The sequence below is a fragment of the Cetorhinus maximus genome, chromosome 7 (genome assembly GCF_964194155.1).
Source record: "Cetorhinus maximus chromosome 7, sCetMax3.hap1.1, whole genome shotgun sequence".
NCBI lineage: Eukaryota > Metazoa > Chordata > Chondrichthyes > Lamniformes > Cetorhinidae > Cetorhinus > Cetorhinus maximus.
In genome coordinates, this window is record NC_135885.1 from 29,883,669 (window position 1) to 29,906,863 (window position 23,195).

General features: G+C 43.6%; 1 protein-coding gene across 1 annotated transcript in view; it reads right to left on the reverse strand.

The window, feature by feature from the left end:
* LOC144682690 (FRAS1-related extracellular matrix protein 2-like) overlaps positions 1 to 23,195 on the reverse strand; it is a 266,621-nt gene that overhangs the window by 27,302 nt on the left and 216,124 nt on the right. The window contains exons 12-19 of the mRNA XM_078545282.1: positions 21,870 to 22,000; positions 20,261 to 20,419; positions 15,648 to 15,951; positions 14,661 to 14,792; positions 13,401 to 13,732; positions 7,790 to 7,982; positions 3,324 to 3,428; positions 1,419 to 1,546 (exon numbers count right to left, since the gene is read on the reverse strand). Of these exons, the coding sequence (XP_078401408.1) occupies positions 1,419 to 1,546; positions 3,324 to 3,428; positions 7,790 to 7,982; positions 13,401 to 13,732; positions 14,661 to 14,792; positions 15,648 to 15,951; positions 20,261 to 20,419; positions 21,870 to 22,000 (1,484 nt within the window). The remainder of the gene's footprint in view (positions 1 to 1,418; positions 1,547 to 3,323; positions 3,429 to 7,789; positions 7,983 to 13,400; positions 13,733 to 14,660; positions 14,793 to 15,647; positions 15,952 to 20,260; positions 20,420 to 21,869; positions 22,001 to 23,195) is intronic.

Sequence of the window (23,195 nt, forward strand, 5' to 3'; positions counted from 1 at the left end):
AATGCCCCCAAGACAAAAAGCCCAGTTAATCTACTCTGGTGGTGGTTGGTTAGGACACTGTAAGAAAAACAGCCTGCTCTCTGAAGAATACCATGTGACTGTTAATTTCAATGTGGGCCATTTACAGGGAACTAGAGCTTCAATTCAATGTTCCACCTGAAGGAGAGCAGTTCTGCCAATGCAGCGCTCAGAACTATGGTGTGAAAGCCTAAATTATGTGTTGAGTAGCTAGGGCTGAATTATGTGGGGCGCTGGATTCCCCACCACTCTCCCCTAGTTAAAAAGTCAGGGCGGGGGTGGGGGATGGTGGAGCCTGCCGTGGGGAACACCGGCTGCCCCACAGCTACTTAATGGTTAATTGGCGGTCACTAGGCTGGGGGCAGGACTTCACCCCTTTTGGCAACCAGAGGCCGGCAGCTCTCCAGCACTTCAGGAGGGAGGCGAGAGGTGCTAGTTCCAGGATTTGTGTTATGTGTATGGGGGGGTCTCGCTAGTGCCAAGATAGTGATGGGTGGGATTTGAGAGGCCATGGGGGGGTGCAGGGGAGGGCGTGTGCCTCCAATTGGCCCAGGTGCCCATTAAGGAGGGTCCCCTCCTGCCCACCACTAGCCCGCACAGAGAACCCTGACTGCAAATGGAATGATTTGGCAACAGGGTGAACTTTTCAGGTAAATACTTTAGGACAAGGCCCTCTGTAGGGTTTTGTCATCGAGAATTGCTTCAAAGTATCACATCACTTGTAGAATCAGTAATTGAACAAAGTCCTATCATTTATACAGTGCCTTTAAAGCAGTAAAATGTCCCAAGGTGCTTCACAGGAATGTTATCAGGCAAAATTTGACACAGAGCCACACAAGGAAATATTAGGGCAGATGACCAAAAGCTTGGTCCAAGAGGTAGGTTTTAAGGAGCATCATAACGAAGGGATAGAGAGGTGGAGAGGTTTAGGGAAGGACTTCTAGAGCTTAAGACCCCCAGGCTGTTGAAGACAAGGCCATCAATGGTGGAGCATTTAAAATCGGGAATGTGCAAGAGATCAGAATTAGAAGAGCACAGAGAGCTCACGGGGTTGTAAAGCTATAGGGGTTTACCGAAATGGTGTGGGTGTGGAGCAGGGAGCGATTTCAAACAAGGCTGAGAATTTTAAAATCAATGTGTTGCTGGCCCATGAGCCAATGTAGGTCAGCAGAGCACAGGCTAAATGCCAGCGAGTTAGGTGCCAGTTAGGAGTTTTGGATGAGCTCAGGTTCATGTAGGAAGCAAGATTGGAGGGCAGCCAGGAGAGCAGAATGTCTAGAGGTAGCAAAGGCAGTAATACTTAGTATTCCTGATCTACATCTAATTTTGATATGTGCATAAAACATGTGCATAAACTGGTTCATCAGCAATTGCTCTGAGTTTAAACTTATAAAACTTACAGCAAAATCTGAAGTGAAGCTCCATTGTTGCTCAGGATGATTGTATGTTGGCTCACTCCGCACTAAGCTGAGGGTAAAGGTCAATCCTGGGTGATCAGCTGACATAACCATGGAGCTGAGAGGTGATGCTGGAAAGGACAGATTGTTTTAGGGCACCTCAAAAAGACTGCACTGCAAACAGTAAAATAAATACATGTTTGCTATTAACACCTTGCTCAGCAACATCTTCCATTTTCAAATGAATAAAATTGCTCCTGTTCCCCAGTGTCTCAGCAATTTTTTCCAGTAAAGAAGCTCATCCACACGGGCCAGGAAATTTCGAGGTCTGGTCCCTGCTCTGGGCCAAATTAGCTGATCTATCTTTGAAACATGGAATCATAGGCCAGGATTTTCCCCTTGGTGATTTGGGGGCGGAGCCTGCTCGCCGAGGGGAAAATGACGCGGGATGACGTTGGGAGGAATCTAAATCTTCAGGAAGGCGGGCGGACAGCGAAATCAGCTGTCCGCCGGCCAACCTGTCAATGGCCAATTAAGGCCATTGACAGGCTCATTAAGATAGTTAAATGCCCTGCCCGATCAAACTTAAGGCTGGTGGGCAGGCCAGGAGCCCCAGTGGCCTGTAGATTATTAATGAAACTTCATCCACTGGCGGGATGAAGTTTCATTACCGTTTTGTAAAAATCTAATAAATTTTATGAGTTTATTATCAACATGTCCCATCTTGTGTGACATTGTCACATGAGGGGGACATGTTAATAATTTTAAAATGTTTCTATTTTTTGACTTTACTTACCTTTCACTAAACTCTCTGAGACAGGACTTTGCCTCAGGGATCAGTGCGCTCTTTTGTACGCATGTGCGAAAGAGCGCACTTTGACAGTTGGGGATTCCCTACCCACCCACCCCCCCCCACCCCACACAGGAAGCGCATAGCACTTCCTGTCGGGTAGGCCGCTGGGCGGGCCTTAATTGGCCCGCCCACTCAAAATGGCGGCGGGCCCCGTTTCGGTGGTGGGGTTCGGCTGCCCGCCCACTGCCAAGCCGGTGGGGCCCGCCCGCCAACCAAGGGCTAAATTCTGCCCATAGAGTAGTTACAGCATAGAGGGAGGCCATTCGGGGCATTGAGTCCATGCCGGCTCTCAGAAAGAACAATTTTGCTACTTCCATCTTCCAGCCCTCTTCCTATATCCCCACAATTTTTTTCCCTTCAGGTATTTATCCAATTCTCCTTTGAAGGCTGCAATTGATCCTGCCTCCACCCCACTCTCAGGCAGCACATTCCAGATCCCAACCACGTTTCTTCTCATGTTGCTTTTGGCTTGTTTGCCAATCACCTCTAGTTCTTGACCATTCTGCTAATGGGAACAGTTTCTCTCTATCTACTATGTCTAGACCTCTCGTGATATTGATTTCTAGAGGTATCGCAATTGATCTTTGATCCCCTGAGTATAGAATAGGAAAACATTAATTCAGATACTAGCACCTCATGGTAATCTAGTGATCACCTGTTAGAAAATGTGTAGGAGTGAACATGGGTGGTGATATGAAACAGTTTGCAAAAACTCATCGTAAAGGTTAACACTCGAATTACAGTCACAGGTGTGCCCATGAAGTAGTACTTGGAATCAGAGAATAGTGCAGCCAAAAAGGAGGCCATTCAGCCCTTTGAATCTGCACGGCTCTCTCAAAGAGCAATCCAATTAGTCCGACTCCCCTCTTCTTTCGCCATATCCCTGCAATTCTTTCTCGTTCAAGTATTTATCCAATTCCCTTTTGAAAACTCTGATTGAATTGGTGTCCACCACCCTATCAGAGAGTGAATTTCAAATCCTAGCCACCTGTTATGTAAAAAGGAAGAAGTGAGTGTCTTCAGGAGAGAAGAAAAGGGCAAAGAAGCTCACTCACCAGGATGCAACATAACAAAGAGGCCGCGGAATCGTGCGTCTGTACGGAAGTTCACAACCAAGCGCCCTTCACTGTTGATCCGCATGCTTGTTGGGTAAAGGGCACCTGTTGGCAGACATCAGGCATGGTTATAAATTTAGGGGGAAAAAAAGGAGTCCGAAACAGTGAATATTATTATGTGGAATTGACAGCTCAAACCTGCTGTAATGTCATCTGATGTATAATGAGGTGTGTTGACATTAAGATGAATACAGTGAATGAAAATACAACAGTATGAACCTACCCCAGCACTCCACGTCAACAGACAGCTGTTATTTCACTAAAATCCTCATTCCAACAGGCTTAATTTAGGCACATGATCTGTTGAACTATATTGGAAATTCTACTTCTAAAATACCTGGTTAGATAAGTCAAACTCCTATTATTCAGCTGATCTGCTCTGTGAGTGTACAGAGAGAAAATCAAACCACAGAAGTAACTTGGCATAATAGTAAAAGCAAAATACTGCAGATGCTGGAAATCTAAAACAAAAACAGAAAATGCCGGAAAAACTCAGCAGATCTGGCAGCAACTGCGGACAGAGAAACAGAGTTAACATTTCGAGTCCAATATGACTCTTCTTTGGAACTGACAGTCAGTAATACAGTATTGTATGGCAAATGTTAGCTCAGACTATGGGGTGGAATTGTTATCCTCGTGGGAGTTGGGGTAATTCCTGGCTCGGCTCGCCTGCCTCAGGATAAAGTGCCAGGAAAGACGGGATTTTCATTATGGGGGTACGGGCGCAGCTGCAGTCGGGCCAGATGAGTCAGGAAATAGTTTGGAGGCAGCCACAGGGACTGCCGGGTGCGGAGGAGGGCTGTTTAACAGGCCTGCCTTGTTGCTGTGGGACTTTGTCCTGGTTAAAATGAAAATAGTAAGGCCCTCACCCCTCCTCACTCCCCATGCCCCATCCATGCCACCTCATGGCCCTTCACCCACCCCCTATGGCCCCATGCCAAGGTGGTCATCTTCCGAGATTCTATAGACTCTGGAACAGTTCCTTTGGATTGGAGGGTAGTTAATGTAACCCCGCTATTTAAAAAGGGAGGCAGAGAGAAAACAGGGAATTATAGACCAGTCAGCCTGACGTCGGTGGTGGGGAAAATTCTAGAGTCCATTACAGAAGATTTAATAGCTGAGCACATGGAAAACAGTGGCAGAATCGGACAGAGTCAGCATGGATTTACGAAAGGGAAATCATGCTTGACAAATCTACTGGAATTTTTCGAGGATGTAACTAGTAGAGTTGATGAGGGGGAGCCAGTGGATGTGGTTTATTTGGACTTTCAGAAGGCTTTCGACAAAGCCCCACATAAGAGATTGGCGTGTAAAATTAAAGCACATGGGATTGGGGGTAGTATAATGAGATGGATAGAAAACTGGTTGGCAGACAGGAAACAAACAGTAGGAATAAACGGGTCTTTTTCCGAATGGCAGGCAGTGACTAGTGGGGTACCGCAGGGATCGGTGCTGGGTCCCCAGTTATTCACAATATATATTAATGATTTAGATGAGGGAATTAAATGTAATATCTCCAAATTTGCAGTTGACACAAAGCTGGGTGGGAGGGTGAGCTGTGAGGAGGATGCAGAGATGCTTCAGTGTGATTTGGACAAGCTGAGTGAGTGGGCAAATGCATGGCAGATGCAATATAATGTGGATAAATGTGAGGTTATCCATTTTGGTAGCAAAAACAGGAAGGCAGATTATTATCTGAATGGCTATAAATTGAGAGATGGGAATATGCAACGAGACCTGGATGTCCTTGTACACCAGTTGTTGAAGGTAAGCATGCAGGTGCAGCAGGCGGTAAAGAAGGCAAATGGCATGTTGGCCTTCATAGTAAGAGGATTCGATTACAGGAACAGGGATGTCTTGCTGCAATTGTACAGGGCCTTGGTGAGACGACATCTGGAATATTGTTGCAGTTTTGGTCTTCTTATCTGAGGAAGGATGTTCTTGCTATAGAGGGAGTGCAGCGAAGGTTTACCCGACTGATTCCTGGGATGGCGGGACTGACATATGAGGAGAGATTGAGTCGATTAGGATTATATTCGCTGGAGTTCAGAAGAATGAGGGGGATCTCATAGAAACCTATAAAATTCTAACAGGACTAGACAGGGTAGATGCAGGAAGGATGTTCCCGATGGTGGGGGAGTCCAGAACCAGGGATCACAGTCTGAGGATAAGGGGTAGACCATTTAGGACTGAGATGAGGAGAAATTTCTTCACCCAGAGAATGGTGAGCCTGTGAACCACAGAAAGTAGTTGAGACCAATACATTGTATGCTTTCAAGAAGGAGTTAGATATAGCTCTTGGGGCGAAAGGGATCAAAGGGTATGGGGAGAAAGCGGGAGCAGGCTATTGAGTTGGATGATCAGCCATGATCATAATGAATGGCGGAGCAGGCTCGAAGGGCCGAATGGCCTACTCCTGCTCCTAGTTTCTATGTATGCCCCTCACCCAAACACTATGGCCCCTCATGCCCCCATGCTGAGCTATGGTACTTTCATGCCTATTCAACCACTATACATTGTATAGAACCAATGAACCTTACAGTAACAACAGGATGTGTAAAAAGAAAGGTTGGGAAAAAAGTAATTCATTGGTAACTTTCCACTTAAAAAAAGCTCCTTTTTACTACAGGCCAATAAACGTATCGATCATACAGATCATTTAAAATATTAATAGCTAAAATGGCAAGCACTTGAAAACTTGTGAAATCTTGTGCAAATAAACATTGTGCATTAACAGAAGAGATCAGGGAGCCAGAGTTATCAATTAAGCAATGTTTCCTCTGGGACTCAGGTGTTTCAGTACTCTAATGGATTTCTGGGCTCTCAGCCAAGCCTCATTATACATTTTTGCCTTTTTTTTTTACACATCCTATTGTCTCTATAGTATATGTTCAATTATTTTAACAAGCTACTCTACAGTAGAACAATCCTTGAGTCATACTTAACAGTAAAGAAGCTGCTTTTACATATATTTTTACTTATTTCCAAGCAACCAACTTAATTGCAAGAGAAAACTTTCAACCAATACTTTATTTAGCAACAACAAAGAGTGATGATAAAGCTTACAAATGAGCAACCTGTTAATTGGAATAGATTTTGCTCAAACCTTTGAGAAGCCATGTGCTTTCTATCAATATTGACACAGGGGCCTGGATATAGTGGTGGCAGCACAGGACCTACTGAGCCTGTAAGCTGGAGTCTGGGTGGGGGCGGGAGAACCCGCTTTGGTGGATGGCAAAACCTGGGGCTGCATCTTGTCACAATTAAGGCCAGTCGCCCACCCCCAAGAGCTGCCAGCTAATCAGAGAGCTGGGAGTCCAGGGGAGGTGGCCGCTATTGGGGCTGCATCTAGAAAATGAGGATGTATTGATGTATCAAGCAGATAAGTGCCTCGTGTGCTCTCACTGGCCTTCCTGCCTGAGTAGCCTGCTCAGTGCCCTTAATTGGATGTGGCTCTTCGAACCTGTTAGACAATTGTAAAGGCTGAGGCTCCTCCACTTTTACCTTCTGGGTCCCCATAGCTGCCTCACTCGCAGTCACACCCTCCTGTCCCTGACCAAATCAGAAGACCCTATTCTAAGCGGTGTGGCTGCCTCCTGGAATAAAGTGTCCAGGTAACTTTCTCCTTCCCTGATGCACCACAGCGTCTGCAGCTCGGCCTCCAGCTCAATGACTCTGAGCCGAAGCTCCTCAAGACATAGACAATTACTGCAGATGTGCTTACTCTGGATCACAGTGGTGTCCAGGAGCTCCCACATTCTGCAGTTGCAACACATCACCTGCCCTACCATCTTTATTATGTGTTATTTCATTTACTTTTCTTAATGAATTTATAATTAATAAACACCTGCTAGTAAACCTTACTACAACTAATAAAACCTTACAATTACCAATAAATGAATGTGAGGATAAACGAGCAAAATATTCATCAACCAATCTGTTTTCCTGTGATGTCACACTTTGATTTCTCTCAGAATATGGCCCCTCCACTCTGGAGCCACAGACTGGGCTGGATTAGATAGCTCTTCTAGATTGTAATTATTGCCTCCAGGTCCTCCTTACAATCGTTCCTTTTTTTACCCTGCTAGCTACAACCTCAAAAGATTCTAGACAGATTTACAAAACATGATTTCCTGTTCATAAACCTGTGTTGACTCTGCCCAATCATATTAAGACTTTTTGTGTGCCCTATTACTATGTCCCTAATATCAGGAAAATTGCGTGATTTTCTGATCTTTCTCTATGTACAAAGCATTGCTAGCAGTGTGGGGTCTTGCAAAATTTACCTAAAATAGTGGAAGCAAATTACTGACGAGGAGCTTTCCTTATAAAATTTTTCCTCACCAAACTGAACTTGCTGATATTAACTATTAGAAATGGTAAGGCAATTTCTGGCAATCACTAACCCTGCAATTCTGCTTCTGGTGGGCTGCCAATTCCATCCCTCCACAAGATGGCAGTGTCGTACACAAAAGTCAAGCGAAGCTCCGACTGCAGGTCAAAGTGCTGCCAGCCACCAACACCCACCGGGGAATGGAAAACGTAGGAGACGTAAAGAGGGACTCGCAGAGTCACATAGGACTGCACAAGGTTCAAAACCTGATGAGGCAGAAAGAAAAGCCAAAAAAAAAAGATTTTAACACATTAGATACCAGCCATCACCAAATATAAAACACAATAGTGTCCCTTTAGAAAAGCCCAAAGATAGAATGTGTTGCTTTAAGAACAGTGACATTACTGCAGAATTTTGTTGCTTTACGTTATTTTTTTTTCATTTTTCTTTAAAATATACACATTCAAACACACACACTCACTCTTTTCTGTATTAGTTTATTGCATTTGATAGGTTTACAGTATTGGATACTACGCGGTTTTGTCAAAGTGAATCTATGTTGAACTGTACAAATCCTTTCTAAATGATTTCTTACAAAGTCCTGTCACCATTGTTAGCTGAAGGCTGTACACTTACTGGTCAGAAAGGTGGTTGGATTTTTTTTCACCACAAAGGTGCTTTCCTTAAAATGCTATATATATCACCTGGATATTTCTGATTATGAAAGGTGATTTACATTTACCAAGCTTCTATTTAATCCTTTGTTATAGCACGGTGAATGTGCAAAATGGATTACCTCGAGAGGTAGATTCTACAGTTAAGTATAAGAGACAAGTAGGTAGATGTTTGGTCAGGAAAATGACGAGGCGGGTGAGAGACAGGATGATATACAGTGCGGTATTTTCAAAATTTCTGAGACCGGCATTAAAGCCTATAATGATCTTTCCCAGTCACGTACATTCCATGCTTGAAAGAACTGAAGTCCCCGAATTAAAGTTTATCTGCTTTACCTGGACAATCAAGATTACACAGTACTAATTCTGCTCACTCCCTCAGAGCAGAAACTCCTACCCTGCACACCTGCCATTTTATATCTGGGAGAAATATCAATTTGTACAAGACCAGAGCTGTCCGCCCAGCTACCTTTGTTTTCTATCTACATTTCCGACAAATGTCTGCACTGCTTTGAACCTCGCGATTTCCAGGTTATTTCATATTAGTTAAAGTGAAACTGGGCAACTGTAATCAAGAGGTGTGGCATTGTCACAAAAGAATAAAAGGTAGAATTTAGGATCTGCAGGCACAAATTCTTACTGTTTAATAAGAGTTTCACAGACAGGATTACTGATTAGTTTTGAGACATGGCCTCGGCTTCTGAATATCCTTCAGGCAACAAGCATCTGACAAGGATACAGACCACACTTTACAACCAGTACCTACTCGAGCTTTAGAAAACAAGCATTCACTGTCACCACAAGTATCAGGACTATCCAGGGATCCAAATTACCGGTCATGAACAGTGACTCAGTCTAACTTTGAGCTTTAACCATGAGTTATAGGATATAGGAAGCAGAGCAACAAGTTGAATCAAATGACAGTTAGGTTAAAATTCAACTTTCCATGCACACTACTGTCTAAATTAGTGAATCTGTGCCTTGACAATTAATTTCCATTTATCGGATGACTGCACACTGGCAATGTATCACCGCTGACTGTCACTTTGGTACAGAGACACGAAGCACGATTTTGGGAAAAGTATTTCAACTAAAAGTAAATAAATTGTTCTGAAATATACCGACAAACCTTTTGAAACACTAAGCCCTGACTAATCATTATCACCAAATGCTGATTCGGGCTTTTAAATTGTGATCTAAAGATTTCAGTAATAATTACAGTTATTTCTCGATGATCAATGTTCATTTTCCCAGTCTGAACTAATTAGCAGAGCAGCATCTGGTCCTTGAATAAGAATTCCAAAGTCATCATATAGCTTAATAAACATCAAATATCATGCAATACACTTCTTAGTACTTTTACGTCAGGTAGAACAGTGCTTGCTCACAACAGATTTTGTCAGTGTGACTGAATTGCAATTTATTAATTTTCCACTTCACATATTAGAAATGAATCGGTATAATGGCTGTTGGCTATCTAGACTCAATTAAATTGTTAATGATGGTTGCGCCCGGGCTTCCCATCAATCAGATTATCTAGAAGCGGGAGGGAAGGTAGGGAAAACTTGCTGGGTGGTGGTGTAGGGTGTTACTTTCTGTTGAGACACAGTCAGAATGAAGTTACTTTAATATTAGAGTCATTGCAGCACAGAAGGAGGCCAATCGGCTCATCGATTCTGCTCAGGTGAGTAATGTGGTGAACTAAACCTTTAGTGAATTCCAGCAAATTTCCTTTTGGGTTAGAGCCAATTATGACAGATCTGAATGTCAAAAGCTGGTGCAATCAGCATCAGTCCTAGTAAAGCTGCGAGACACACTTTGTTGGAGAGGATCCTTATGTTTGTAGGTGATGGAGACGTCATCAACAGGTGCACCATTAACATTAACGGAGAGCTCTTATCTGCACTTCCTAAAAGGGTAGGGATGATTGGATACAAATGAAAGGCAACAAGCAGAGGGATATTGAAAGTGAATTGCTAAACATTCAATATTTGTGTGCCTTTCTGGTGGTTTTATATATCTTACACTTATCCTCTCTGTTGGCCTCTACCCCAAAATTTGAAACTTACTAGATCCCCTGAAACCATTAAAATAACTTATTTGGACAAGTGTTGGTAGAAGAATGTTAGAGGAGTTTTCCCAAAAAGTAAAGAAGACTTTGATTGTTTCATTATTTAACTAAAGTTCAAGAACAAGAACAAGTCCATAAAACAACACAGTAAAAGACAAACAAAAGTTGGCAAACCATTACACCGGACTTAAGGGAAAACGTCTTTACTTGCAGAGTTCTGAGCTGCACGATCATTCTCTTATCAACTGTAAGAAATGGCAGCGGGCAAAAGAACCTCCTTATCATCAGCAGACATCAAAGGGAAGCGTCACTGAGACGCACGGTTTGTTTTAAAATCTAGCCCTTCACACCTCGGCAACAAAAGCAGGGAGATAATGCATTTCCATTTATGTCAAGAAGCTGTAGTTATCTGAAAGCAGCCCTTCCACAGGGCGGCTGGGGCCCTTTGATTCCCGCTGCTGATAAAAGTGAGACGGCTGTGGCTGCCACAGTTCAACAAATGATCTCAGACCCTGTGCTTACAACTGGGTAAATAAAAAGCTGCTTTGTCAGTGGCGACCAAAATAACACAGGTTACTGTTTTGTTGATATACTTCTTGCACTTGAAATATTCAGAGACTGCCAAACCATCTAAATTAAATTTTCTCCCTTTTTATTCGCAGTATTTTCTACCTCTCCTCAATACTTCCTCCCGACATACTCCTCTAATGATCCTGCATGTAGTTGTCTGGTATCACGGAACTTGAGTTTGATGAAAAAAGACACATGCTGTCGAAGCTTTTCATCTTGCACTCATCAGGACAACTCACAAGAATACCAAATTGTAAAAGGAACAACAAGTTATATCATGTGAGAAGTGAGTGCTGATTGGTTGGCAAATGAACTCTGATTGGTAGAGTCATTATCATGGGGAATGCAACAGTAACTAACAACTGACAGTTAACTTCCAAACTTTGTTTAAATTCAAATCAGTCAAGGCATTGCCCTGGGGAATGAACCAGGGAATAGCTGTCCCGTAAGCTTCTATTTAGTTAAAAAAAAGGTGCAATGTGTGTATGTTCCCTTTGTCTGCAAGGGACAGGGCTGCATGAATTGTTGTTCCCTTTACAATTTGGTATTCTTGCAAATTGTCCTGATGAGTGCAAGACAAAAAGCTTCAACAGCATGTCTCTTTTTTCAGCAATGATCCTGCAAGTATGGATTACTGAAATCTCCAACCCCTTTTGGAGGAGGGAGGTAGGAAAGAGGTAGTGCAACAAGCCTCCTCGTTTGGCTCAGGCTTAAAGTATCTGCTAGAAATGCAACCAAACCTTTTGTAAGCAATAATCTAAGATTGTGACCTTCACAAAATGCCAGATAAAAGGCTGAATGCTTTGTTGTTGCAGGTGAAATGGGACCATTGTAGACCTGATGTCCAGATTCCGCCACCCACTCTACACCACTATGGATTCCTTTATATCTTAATACTGCCAGCAACTTACATCAACAGTAAAGTAAGACTGATCAGAAAACAGGCTAAAAGGTTAGGTTAAATCATAAAGAAAGAACTGAGTCCATTTTGTTGAATTCTAAGAAAGTTATTTTAAAAAGATAACACATGTATATATTAGCGGGGTAACAATAGAGTAAAATAAAATAATAGCCCGAATGAAGCTTCATTGGCGCAGGTATGGTGCGTCTATATGCTGCACTATAGAACAGCCAAGCTGTCTCAGAAGCAGGCAATGGAGATAGGATGGAGGGAAACTGCAAAAAAAATAAAATCAGAGGTTTGGTCAACCAGAGCTGTTCTGGCACTTCTACACATGATAGAGGACAGAGTATAGGGCCTCTCAGCTGGGAAATTCTGAACAGGAAGCTCAGGAGGAAGAAAGGCAATAAGAAGGAAATAAAGATGGGATCAAGGGTAAACTAAAATTTCAAAGAAGAACATTCATCACAATATCTATGAAACCTAGAGGTAAAATCCTTACAAGAATGAGTAGGCAGGATGCAGCTTATGGCAAAGAATTCAAAACAAGACACAATCTCAGATCTCAGCCATACTCAAGACATGTGGGGTTATACAAAGAGCTGACAAACAAAAGGATCCAAGCTCTGCCTGTCTACATGTGGCTCAACCTTCTGCATGGTGTTGTGTTACAGTAAAACCTCATCCCCACATAGCAAGGCTTTGTTCGCCATCTAAAAGAGAATCAGTAAAGCAATGAGGCATTAAACAGACACCCACATAGTGTAGAAGAGGGAAGACCTGGCAGTATTTATCAACAAATTATTACATTCCTACAACAAACTAAGCTTTTTTCCTCAGTCATTTCAAATGGGTAACAAGGTACAAAAGGGTGTCTTGATTTCAGTATTATACAAAGTGATAATTAAAAAAGGCATCTAAAAATGCACAAATAGTGATTTACTGCAGCCCATGGACAAGACCTGCTTGCTCTGGTTAAATGAAAACAATTTAAATTAATCAAAACTGATCCTAAATAATAGCTTTGTCTGTACAGATGTTCCTATTAACTGCAAAGTGACTGCGATGATGTGAGTCAAAAAATGAAAACATTGGATTAGTGTTCATTCTATAATTATTGGATACCAGGGTCGACAAAGTGCATGTCTAATATATAAACAAAACTATTTTGAAAATAGTTTGAACAGGATATGTTCTGTATTGATGGGCGTGATAGTGAGTCAATTGCATGTGTGCCTAGAAATTGATGTTGATTATATTCGGCTGCACACCCTAAGCCCCTAGGACCATACCTAGCATGAGCCACCGCCTTCAGGAGAATGTTGGAGAGGGGTGTAAATTGAAATACATAATGTTTGGCCACTTCATTTTTAAAAAATATAAAACATCTGCATCATAAATTTTATCTGTTTAAGAAAGATATGTGACACAAAAACAAACTTTGTCAAGGAGGAGAAGCTGTTCGTACCTGGCCATCGGTTCCAATAGTGCCACCACAGTCTGTGAGCAGCTCAGACATGTCATAGAAACTCTCAAACTCCCAGAGACAAGCTTCAAGGTTGAGGTTTCGGTAGAAACGAAGTGTAGAAGGTCCACGCAAAGACGAGCTATACTGGTAGGGAGCGGTCTCTCCAATCACCTCAGGGTTTTTCGTGGAATCTGACAAAAAGCCATAATGAGTCTTCACTTCATTGTAGTCCAGCAGATTAGAACACTTGTGGTTTCCAACCCGAGTACCATCGGGGCTAAGAGTAAGTTCAAAGTTAGACAGCTGGCGTGTGGAGATAACAGGGAGCATACCTGAAACAAAAACAGTGAATGGAACACATTAATCAGACACCTGGGGCCTTTCTTTCAACTAAGCATTTACTGTTTATTTTTCATTTTGATTCTCCCCATTTTGACTGCCATTCTGGGCAGTGTTCCACTAATGGCTGCTTTTCAGCCAATCAGTCATTAGGAAGAGTGTGAGGGAGCCACAGGGGCCTTGATATTAATTCCCCCCCACCCCCCACCCCCCTACTCTCACCCAGCCACAGTGTGAGGTAGAGGATGAGGGCTTTAAAAGTGAAATGCATGCTGCCATTTTGCCGGCTGCAGGTATCAAGGTCTCCCAGTGCCCCACTATGGAGAGGCAGGACACTGATTTAACATATTTACATTGAATTCCTACAGTACAACTGGGAGCGTAATTTGAAATTTGCTGCATAGGTTTCACAGGGGTTGGGAAACTTGGCAGTGGAATGGAAACGGGAGTTGCCGGCTCCCCAGGTTAAGTGGCTGTTTCAGCACTTCTTGTGGGCCAAGAGGAGCAGGAAAGCTGTCTCCAGCCCATTAAGGAAACCTTCATTTCCCCCGCCCCTCCCCGATCACTGGCCTTTCCCCTAAGCTTCCCAATTGCTATGCTATTCCTCTCTCTCCAGCCCTTCCGACCGCAGGATTCTTCCCTCTCCTCCCGATTGTCAATCTACCCCACTACTGATAGTTAGCCTCGCCTCATCCCAAAGACCTAATTTCCACCCAACTCAATCTCACAGCCCTGATCTCTAGCCTCCTCCCTCCTGATTGCAGGCCTGTGGGTAAGGGGAGTGTTGACCATTATGTTGTTTATTTTAAGAAACAATTAAGTGGAATCTTACATGCAATGGAACTAAGTTCCACAGAACTTAAGCAAGTCACTTGGAAAACAGAAAAACACACAGCAGCAACTCCATGTAGCACTCCCTACCATCGATGTGAGGCATTGTTACAGCCACTTTAATGAGGTTGGGATGGTCTGGATCTTCGGATCCCGTGTAACGGAGCTTAGCAGAGAACGGCTCTGCACCGACTGCTCCTTGTACTCTGGGCTGGCAAAGGCCTACCAATAAAAGGAATCACGCATCATTAGCTGGTAACCATAACTGAATGACAGATTTAAAAACAACTGGAACTCTCTTGTCCTCAATCTAAAAGTATACCATTTCTCTTTATTGGCACATTCTGGGCACTGAGGAATATATACATTAAGGAACTGCACAAGTTAGGGATGTATAGCTCATTTAAAAAAAAAACTTTCTTGTTTACAAGATGTTAGGAAAAGTAAAACACATAATTTCTAAATAATAATTGCAATATAGGAAGTTATCCCTCAGGGAATTAAGGAAGCAGGCAAGGAAATGGAACTGAAGCCCAAGATCAGCCATGACCACATTGAATGGCGGAGCAGGCTCGACGGGTCACTTGGTCTACTCCTGCTCCTATTTCTTGTGTTCTTGTAATGGAAATAATTTCTCAATCCAAGAAATGACCTTTTATTAGCCTTTAACCTATCACTGCAATTAATGTCACGTGTTCATTCATGTCAAAGCACATGCATGTGCTCAAAAAGAAATAATCGTACAGGTGTTGGCGAGTGTGTGAAACATATTAATGCAATCTCAAGGTTCAGCTAATATTTAAAAAAATGGAGATTCACACATAGCTATTTAATTATTTTTGTTTAAGTAGGCTGATTAACGATCGCATTAAACCAGAACAAGAAGGAATTTCCATGTGAAAGCATTAATCAATATTCTGGAAATAACACAAGAAATGAAACTCATTAAAGTTTATCGTAACATCTAAATCTCTTGCCTTCTTGATTTGGGTTAACTTGTAACTCCTTTCCACCTAATCATCATTCAATGCGCATTGTTCTCCTCAAAGTAGCTAAACACACATTTTTATGTGTTACCTTCCTCAATGTTGATTGATACAATGGGGCTTGTTAGCTCAAGCCCTTCATCCCCGTTGGAATTCACTGCTCGGGCAGCACACTGCACCCGAGAACCAGCCTGGAAGTAGATGGAGTCCAGAGTAATCATCTTGGATGAGGTGAAGAAGGTATTTGAATCTACTTCTCTCATAGGGCTCGTCACTCCATCAGGACCGGTCGGGGCACTCACCAGCCAGCGGTAGTGAGTAAGGGTATCATTGATGCTCTCACTGGTGCATATTGAGCCTGTCTTGTCATAATCAGAATATTTAGGATTGCATGCCTAAGGAAGGAATGGAATGAAGTTAAATATCTCAAATGATAATACAAACTAGATTCAGCCAAAAGCAAAACATTTTGAATTAAGCCACCAGCAAACATTAATATTGTTTGTTTGTGTTTGGAATTGTAATGAAACAATTTTTAGTCAGTTGTACACAAATAAAAATAAAGCCCTGCAATTAAATATTACGCAGGAAAAATGTTTCTGTACAGGCGATGATTGTGCAATAACATTGCAAGCATGTTCTTCTCAAAGGCATTTACAATGTCCCTGTACAAAATGACCTGGACAATTCTTTCCTTTTGATTGTTACTGTATCAGCCTGGATTGTCTTTTGTTCCTGGTCAGATTAATTTGTTGTACATTTCCCTTAGTTTGCAATAACATTTCCACAGTTCAATATGTTTTAAAATCCAGTCACCCGTAGGCACATATTTTGGGGCAGTTTTATTTAACTCAAATATTGTTTCAGGGAAATTGCCATTTGATTTGGTTGTTAATTTCATTCTCTCTCTTTTTAGCGCATCGCATGCTTGCCACTGCAATTAGTTGCAACGTAGCCAGAACATCAACTCCAGAGATTCCTGCCTGCCCGATTGCTCAATGCATGCCCTAAAGCTTCATTCTTGACATGCTCCCCATTCCTTAAAAACATGTTGCCCTTGATGACATTATCTGAAAACATGAGGTCAGTTACCATTCATATTCAAATGACACATTGCTTTACCTCTCCACCTCTGTTCTTGACTTTATGGCTGTTGGTATGCTACAGGACACCGTATTATAGGTGAGCTAGGACATTCTCTAGTAAAATGTCAATATTGAGGCCAGTTGTTTGACTCTGACAGAAACTGTATGCAACAGAGGTGCTGATTCCATACTTCTCACTCAGACCAAGACCTATGCAAGTGTCCCACGCGAAGTTGAGATTCAAAGCCCATATCTAATCTGTCACAGAGAACAGTTACACTGATGTTTATAAAATATCCCACCTATGTCCCTACCTCACCACCACCGAAACCCTCATCTACGCCTTCATCGCCTCTCAACTTGACTTATCCAAAACTCTCACCTGCTTTACATGTACTGGCCTATAAAAACTTCCTCAACTAGAATTCTGCCAATTATATGCTGCCCCACATTGCTACCAGCACAGTCCTTGCTGACCTGCATTGATTATTGTCCCCCTCGTGCAACGATGTCTAAATCCTCACCCTTATTTTCAAACTCTCTCGGGCCTTGAAGTTTTCCATGAATGCAATCTTCAACCCTACATCCCAGCAAACACAGTCCATATTTCCTGGGCTATTGTACATCCTGCCATCTGCTCCACTATTGATGAGCAGCATGGCAGGCGAAGATAAATTTAAAAGGTCATTCATAGGATGTGGGCATCGCTGGCAAGGCCAACATTCATTACCCATCCCTAATTGCCCATAACTGAGTGGCTTGCATTTCAGAGGGCAGTTAAGAGTCAACCACATTGCTGTGGTTCTTAAATCACACGTAGGCCAGGCCAGGTAAGGACAGCAGATTTCCTTCCCTAAAGGCCACCAGTGAACCAGATGGGTCTCATGGTCACCATCACTGATACTAGCTTTTCATTCCAGATTTATTTAATTAACAGAATTTAAATGCCCTAGCTGCTGTGGTGGGATTTGAACTCATGGTAAGGACTTTTTTGGATGGTGAGGTTTCCTGCTGAAACACCGAAAAAGGCGATGGGGAACACACCTCCGCTTCAAACGGCTACCCTGCAGCCACTTATTCATTGGCTGGAGGCGGGACATCCACCCCAGCCTCAGGAGGAAACTCTGACTCACACAGCTGCTGGCCAATCTGATTGGCCAGCAGCTCTCGAGTCCCAGCAGCACTGCCGGGAGCAAAGGGCGAGGTGGAGGTCAGGTTCCAAAGGCAAGTAGAGGAGGCTCCTGGGAGGGGGAGGCAGACCATGGGAGAGATTCCCAATCGGAAAAGGAGGCTCGCGAGGGAGGCGCCTTGCGCCCCACGCCCCCTTTCCACCCAAGGCCCGAGCAAGCTAACCTGCTGAACTTCACAATGTCCCTGCAATGCCTGAAAATTGTGACCGGACTGGATATGGCCCTTAAGTGACCACAAGGTTAAGGGGAGGTGGTGGCACAGTGGTATTGTCACTGACTAGTATTCCAGCGACCCAGGGTAATGCTCTGGGGACCCAGGTTCGAATCCCACCATGGCAGATGGTGAAATTTGAATTCAATTTGATGACCATGAAACCACTGTTCACTAATGCCCTTTAGAAAAGGAAATCTACTATTCTTATCTTACCTGTCCAGACCCCACACCAATGTGGTTGACTCTTAAATGCCCTCTGAACAAGGGATGGGCAATAAATGCTGGCCAGTCAGCGACGCCCACATCCCATGAATGAAAAAGGGCCCTTAAGGGTGGGTGGCCCCAGACCTCACATGGACCATCTCATTCCCACTCCCCCACTTAAAATTGCAGATTGCAGCCAGGTCAGGTAGGCAGCAGGAAGGATACTAGCAGAATTCTACATGTAACCCCGCTGACGGTGGGCTGTAAAATTCTGCCACACCACTAGTCCAGGCTTCTGGATTACTAGTCCTGTCATATGAACATAATGTGGTCCCATTATAAAATATACCAATGGCAAAGACTTCTCAAAAACTTTGTGATCAAAATAGCATGGCTGATTCTCCCAGCTTCTTTTCCTCCAATGCTCTCAATGGGAAATAGGAGTTATGTAAGATGCGCAGTTACCTTTGTGTTGCAATATGTGGCATTAACTTAATTATAATTTAACACAAAGGCAGAACTTTTGACCTAAGGGGCTGGATTTTCAATCAGGGGTCTGGAACTGGAAATGGAGCTAATTGCGGGTGTGACCCTGCACAGCCTGCTTCACACACGCCCACCGCAATTTTCAAAGCTGCAGCCACTTAGAGGCCGGGGAGTGGGTTCATCATCCAATCAGGTGCAGGCACCTGACAATGGGAGGCCCTTCGGAATTCAGTGATTGGCAGCCCCATTGGTCGAGTTGGGGGCTGCCGATCGTAGATGGCAAGAAAGAGGGAAAAGGTCAGCTAAGTCTTTTTAACTGCTTAAAAACGATGCAGCTGCCTGGCCATAATCTTGGAGGGGCAACCCATCCAGTGGACGGCCAGCGGCTGCTGCTGTGGCCTGGCAACTATTATGGCTCGGGACGGAGGGGGGATGTACCCTTACATTATCCATCGTCCTCCATCCACCCTCACTTTCCACCCTCATCCCACAGTGTTGGCCTGGGCATGGTCGATACTGACCCGGGCTGCCCACATTGTTGACTGAACGTCCCTGTTGGCATGGGGTTTGGGCCATAATAGGGCCTGTAATTATCAATAATTGGCTGCCTGTCCATCTGACCCTAAGCCACCCTCACTGAAAATTGCTCAGGGCGGGATTGTGTTAGTGAACTGGCATGGAGGCTGGTGATGCCAAATTGTTTGCCCAGTCACCTCCAATCATGACTCCACACTAACTTAAAATTCCCAGCCAAGTTTTCTGGGTCTCATAACGAGCATGCAACTTTATTGTCCAATGACGATACTATGGCCTGAATCTTCTGGTTGCTGACGCGTAAAATGACACGTGACATTGGGCGTGCATCCGGATGTCACAGTGCGTCATTCCAATCTTCAGTTCGGTGGGCATGTACTGGAGTCGGCTGTGCACCTGCCGAACTGTCAAAGGCCTGTTAAGGCCATTAATCCCCTCATTAAAGTCATAAACAGGGCTGCCCATCCAGCCTTAATGTTGGTGGGCAGGTGAAGAGCCCAGGCGGCCTTCGCATTTTACATGGGAACGTCATCCATGGGTGGGATGAGGTTTCATGAAGGGTTAATAAGTTTAATAAAATTTTTTATTAAAATTCATTGACATGTTCCAGCTTGTGTGACACTGTCACATGAGAGGACATGTCTGAGTAATTTTTTTTTCTTTACTTCAATTTTTCATAATAAAAATAATCTCCCTGAGGCAGCTCTGTGCCTCAGGGAGATTTCTGTGCTCTTTCACGCGCATGTGCGCAAGAGTGCAGGCCCTGACTCTCCCTCCTACCCCCACCTGCACAGATAGCGCTGAGTGCTTCCGGGTGCGCGTCGTGCTGGGTGGGCCTTAATTGGCCCGCCCACATAAAATGGCGGCTGCGCGCCCGCCTACACCCTCTCCCACCCAGCCCGCCCGACGGGGAGAAAATTCTCCATTATGAAAAGTTATGTAGTTAATCACTCTGACAATAACACCGTCATGTTAGCTGGATGATACGTACTGTAACACAGACAACAGGATAGCCTGCTGGGGGACTAGGGTTTTCTTTTGCTCTGGAAGTATCGTCATATATAAGCAGCGAGACAACTTGTGGGACAGATGGGAATGTGACGTCAGCCATGCTGTTCATCTCCTCAATGTATACAATTGCTTTGCTTATCTGGGAAATAACATAAAGACGTATCAGAAGTATATCACTAAGGAAAGCAATACAACATCAAAGGCAGTTTTACAATACAGAAATAAAATGGTGTATTTTTTTGAGATTGTGGTCAAGGTAGGGCACATTTGTTGGAAACGGTACAAAACAGTCAAACACTCCTCAAAGAAGATATGATATGGAACAGGTTCAATATGTGGGTTTTTTTAAAGCACAGTTGAAGTTTATGGAATAGAAGTGACAATGACGGCACGGATACAAAGTTAGCTCGGGGACTTAGGTGTGTAGGACACAATTTCAAAAGTTACAGATGGCACAAAGCTGGGAGGTATTGTGAACTGTGAGATGATAGACTAATGATAGACTTCAAGGACACACAGGCAGGTTGGTGGACAAGTGACAGATGAGATTTAATGCAGAGAAGTGTGAAGTGAAACATTTTGCTAGAATGAGGAAAGGCAATATAAAATGAAGGGTGCAATTCTAAAGGGATGCAGGAGCAGAGAGTTGATTCAAGGATTTTGTATTTCTCTTCAAATCAGAATATAATGACTTGCAAGTGATATCATTGAGGTCTGTGCATTCATGTGTTAGTCATATACACTGGTCTTCTATTTAGCAGATTAATGCTTCAAACATTCAAATCTGAAAAGTAAGGCAGTGATCTGGATAGCAAATGATAAACTGACTACTAATCAGTGAGGTAAGAACATTTTTCAAGCTTATCGCTGCTGTAATGTTTTAAAGAGAACTTGGATTCTATGGTTGCACCATTTCCCTTAGCACATTGGGTGTAGCATTTGGAATACCACTGGCAAAGAGGATTCTGATGACGAGTATGAGAAAAAAGTTTGGATGCTAAGGAAGTGAGGTATTATTGCAGGAGGAAGGCCCTTGTCCACAATTGTTACAATGCCAACTGACTGTCTCGGTCACAAAGGAATCATTGCGAGGAGCAATTCCTCCAGAGGTTGCTAATTGCCAGGCAGGCAGTGATAGAGCTGTGCACCTTGTTGTAGGAGGTCCAGCAGGACAAATCCAGGACAGGAATGGTGTTGTCTGTGGCAATGAGCCGGTCTTGATCATTTTTACTGTGGATTCTTACCTTGGGGGGTCACTGGGACAACAGTAACGAGAAGTCTGGGAACAGTGCAACAGTACATAAAGTCATTAACTAATCTCTTGTTTAGAAGAACAAGCAGATGCTCCACTTTCCTCATAGACAACAGAGGAAGGGGGTGTGAAGGACAGAATGCAGAGTTAAAAGGACACCTTGCTAATGCGACAATGCTCTTTCTTTGTCCAGCACTAGGTTTAACCTAAGGTAGCAGATGGTGTTTCCCTCTGTGAGTTCGCACCACTCAAAACTAGAGGCTTTTATTAATGTTTTAAAGTCTGTTTAATAAACCTATTGCTGAGTAGGTTGCATTCTTTTCTCCTGCGTGTGTACCTGAGTTTCTGCCACCATATTTTCATCGGGTTTCAGGTGGACGGTGAAGGCCTCTCGCATTTCTCTCACTCCATCGTACAGCACCTCAACTTCCACAAAGTGCTGAGTTTCACCTTCCTTAAATTCAATTTCTGAAAGCAATTAAAAAAAAGTCTTAATGAAGAAGGGACAGTCAATATACATCACCACTTAAAAGGACAGCAAAGTTTCATTCAAACCACGGAAAACTCATTTTCTCCCAACGCTGAGTACTTACTTAGCATTTTTTTAATGCAACAATAGAAAGATTTAGGTTTTATATTACCAGATTTAATCAGCATTCTAAAATACATTAAATTTGTCAAAGCTAAGGCACAATTTTGTAATCTGCTCTACTTTAGCTTACTAAATAGGGCTTAGGGTATTGTCTCACTTAAACCTTTCAACTGGGGCTGGGAGCAGCATTAATTTTTTTTTATTCATTCACGGGATGTGGGCTTCACTGGCTGGGCCAGCATTTATTGCCCATCCGTAGTTGCCCTTGAGAAGGTGGTGGTGAGCTGCCTTCTTGAACCGCTGCGGTCCATGTGGTGTAGGTACACGCACAGTGCTGTTGGAAAGGGAGTTCCAGGATTTTGACCCAGTGACAGTCAAGGAACGGCGATATATTTCCAAGTCAGGATGGTGAGTGACTTGGAGGGGAACTTCAAGGTGGTGGTGTTCCCACCTATCTGCTGCCCTTGTCTTTCTAGATGGTAGTGGTTGTGGATTTGGAAGGTGCGGTCGAAGGAGCCTTGGTGAATTCCTGCAGTGTATCTTGTAGATGGTACACACTGCTGCTACTGTGTGTCATTGGTGGAGGGAGTGAATGTTCAAGAGGCTGTGGGAAGGATGGCGAGGGGGGGTGGAGGACGATGTTGAATGACGGTACCTACAATGGGCCCAGGAGACCCAGAGGAGGTAACTCCCATCCCCCCCACCTCCAAAGCCCAACGCTAGCCTGCTGCTCGGCTTCCCGCATGATGTGGGCCTCCTCTTGCTTCGAGTAAGCTACCACAAGGGGAGGATGATGCCCTTAAGTGGCCAATAATTCCCCTGGTTTCTGTAAAACCTCAGACAGGTCAGGGGTGGGTGGGAGGCATGGGAAGGCCGCCCATTGAATTTTACAGGCCCCCCACCTTCAAACCCACCAGTGGAGCAGCATAAAATCTAGCCCCTGCTCTAATACTGTCTATGGAGCATCAAAGTGCAATGAGAAAAATGTAGCAACACCATAAGTCAAAACTCTTGACAGTTTATTGGATAAATCCATTGGTTAGTACAGAAATGAGCCATATAGCACAGAAA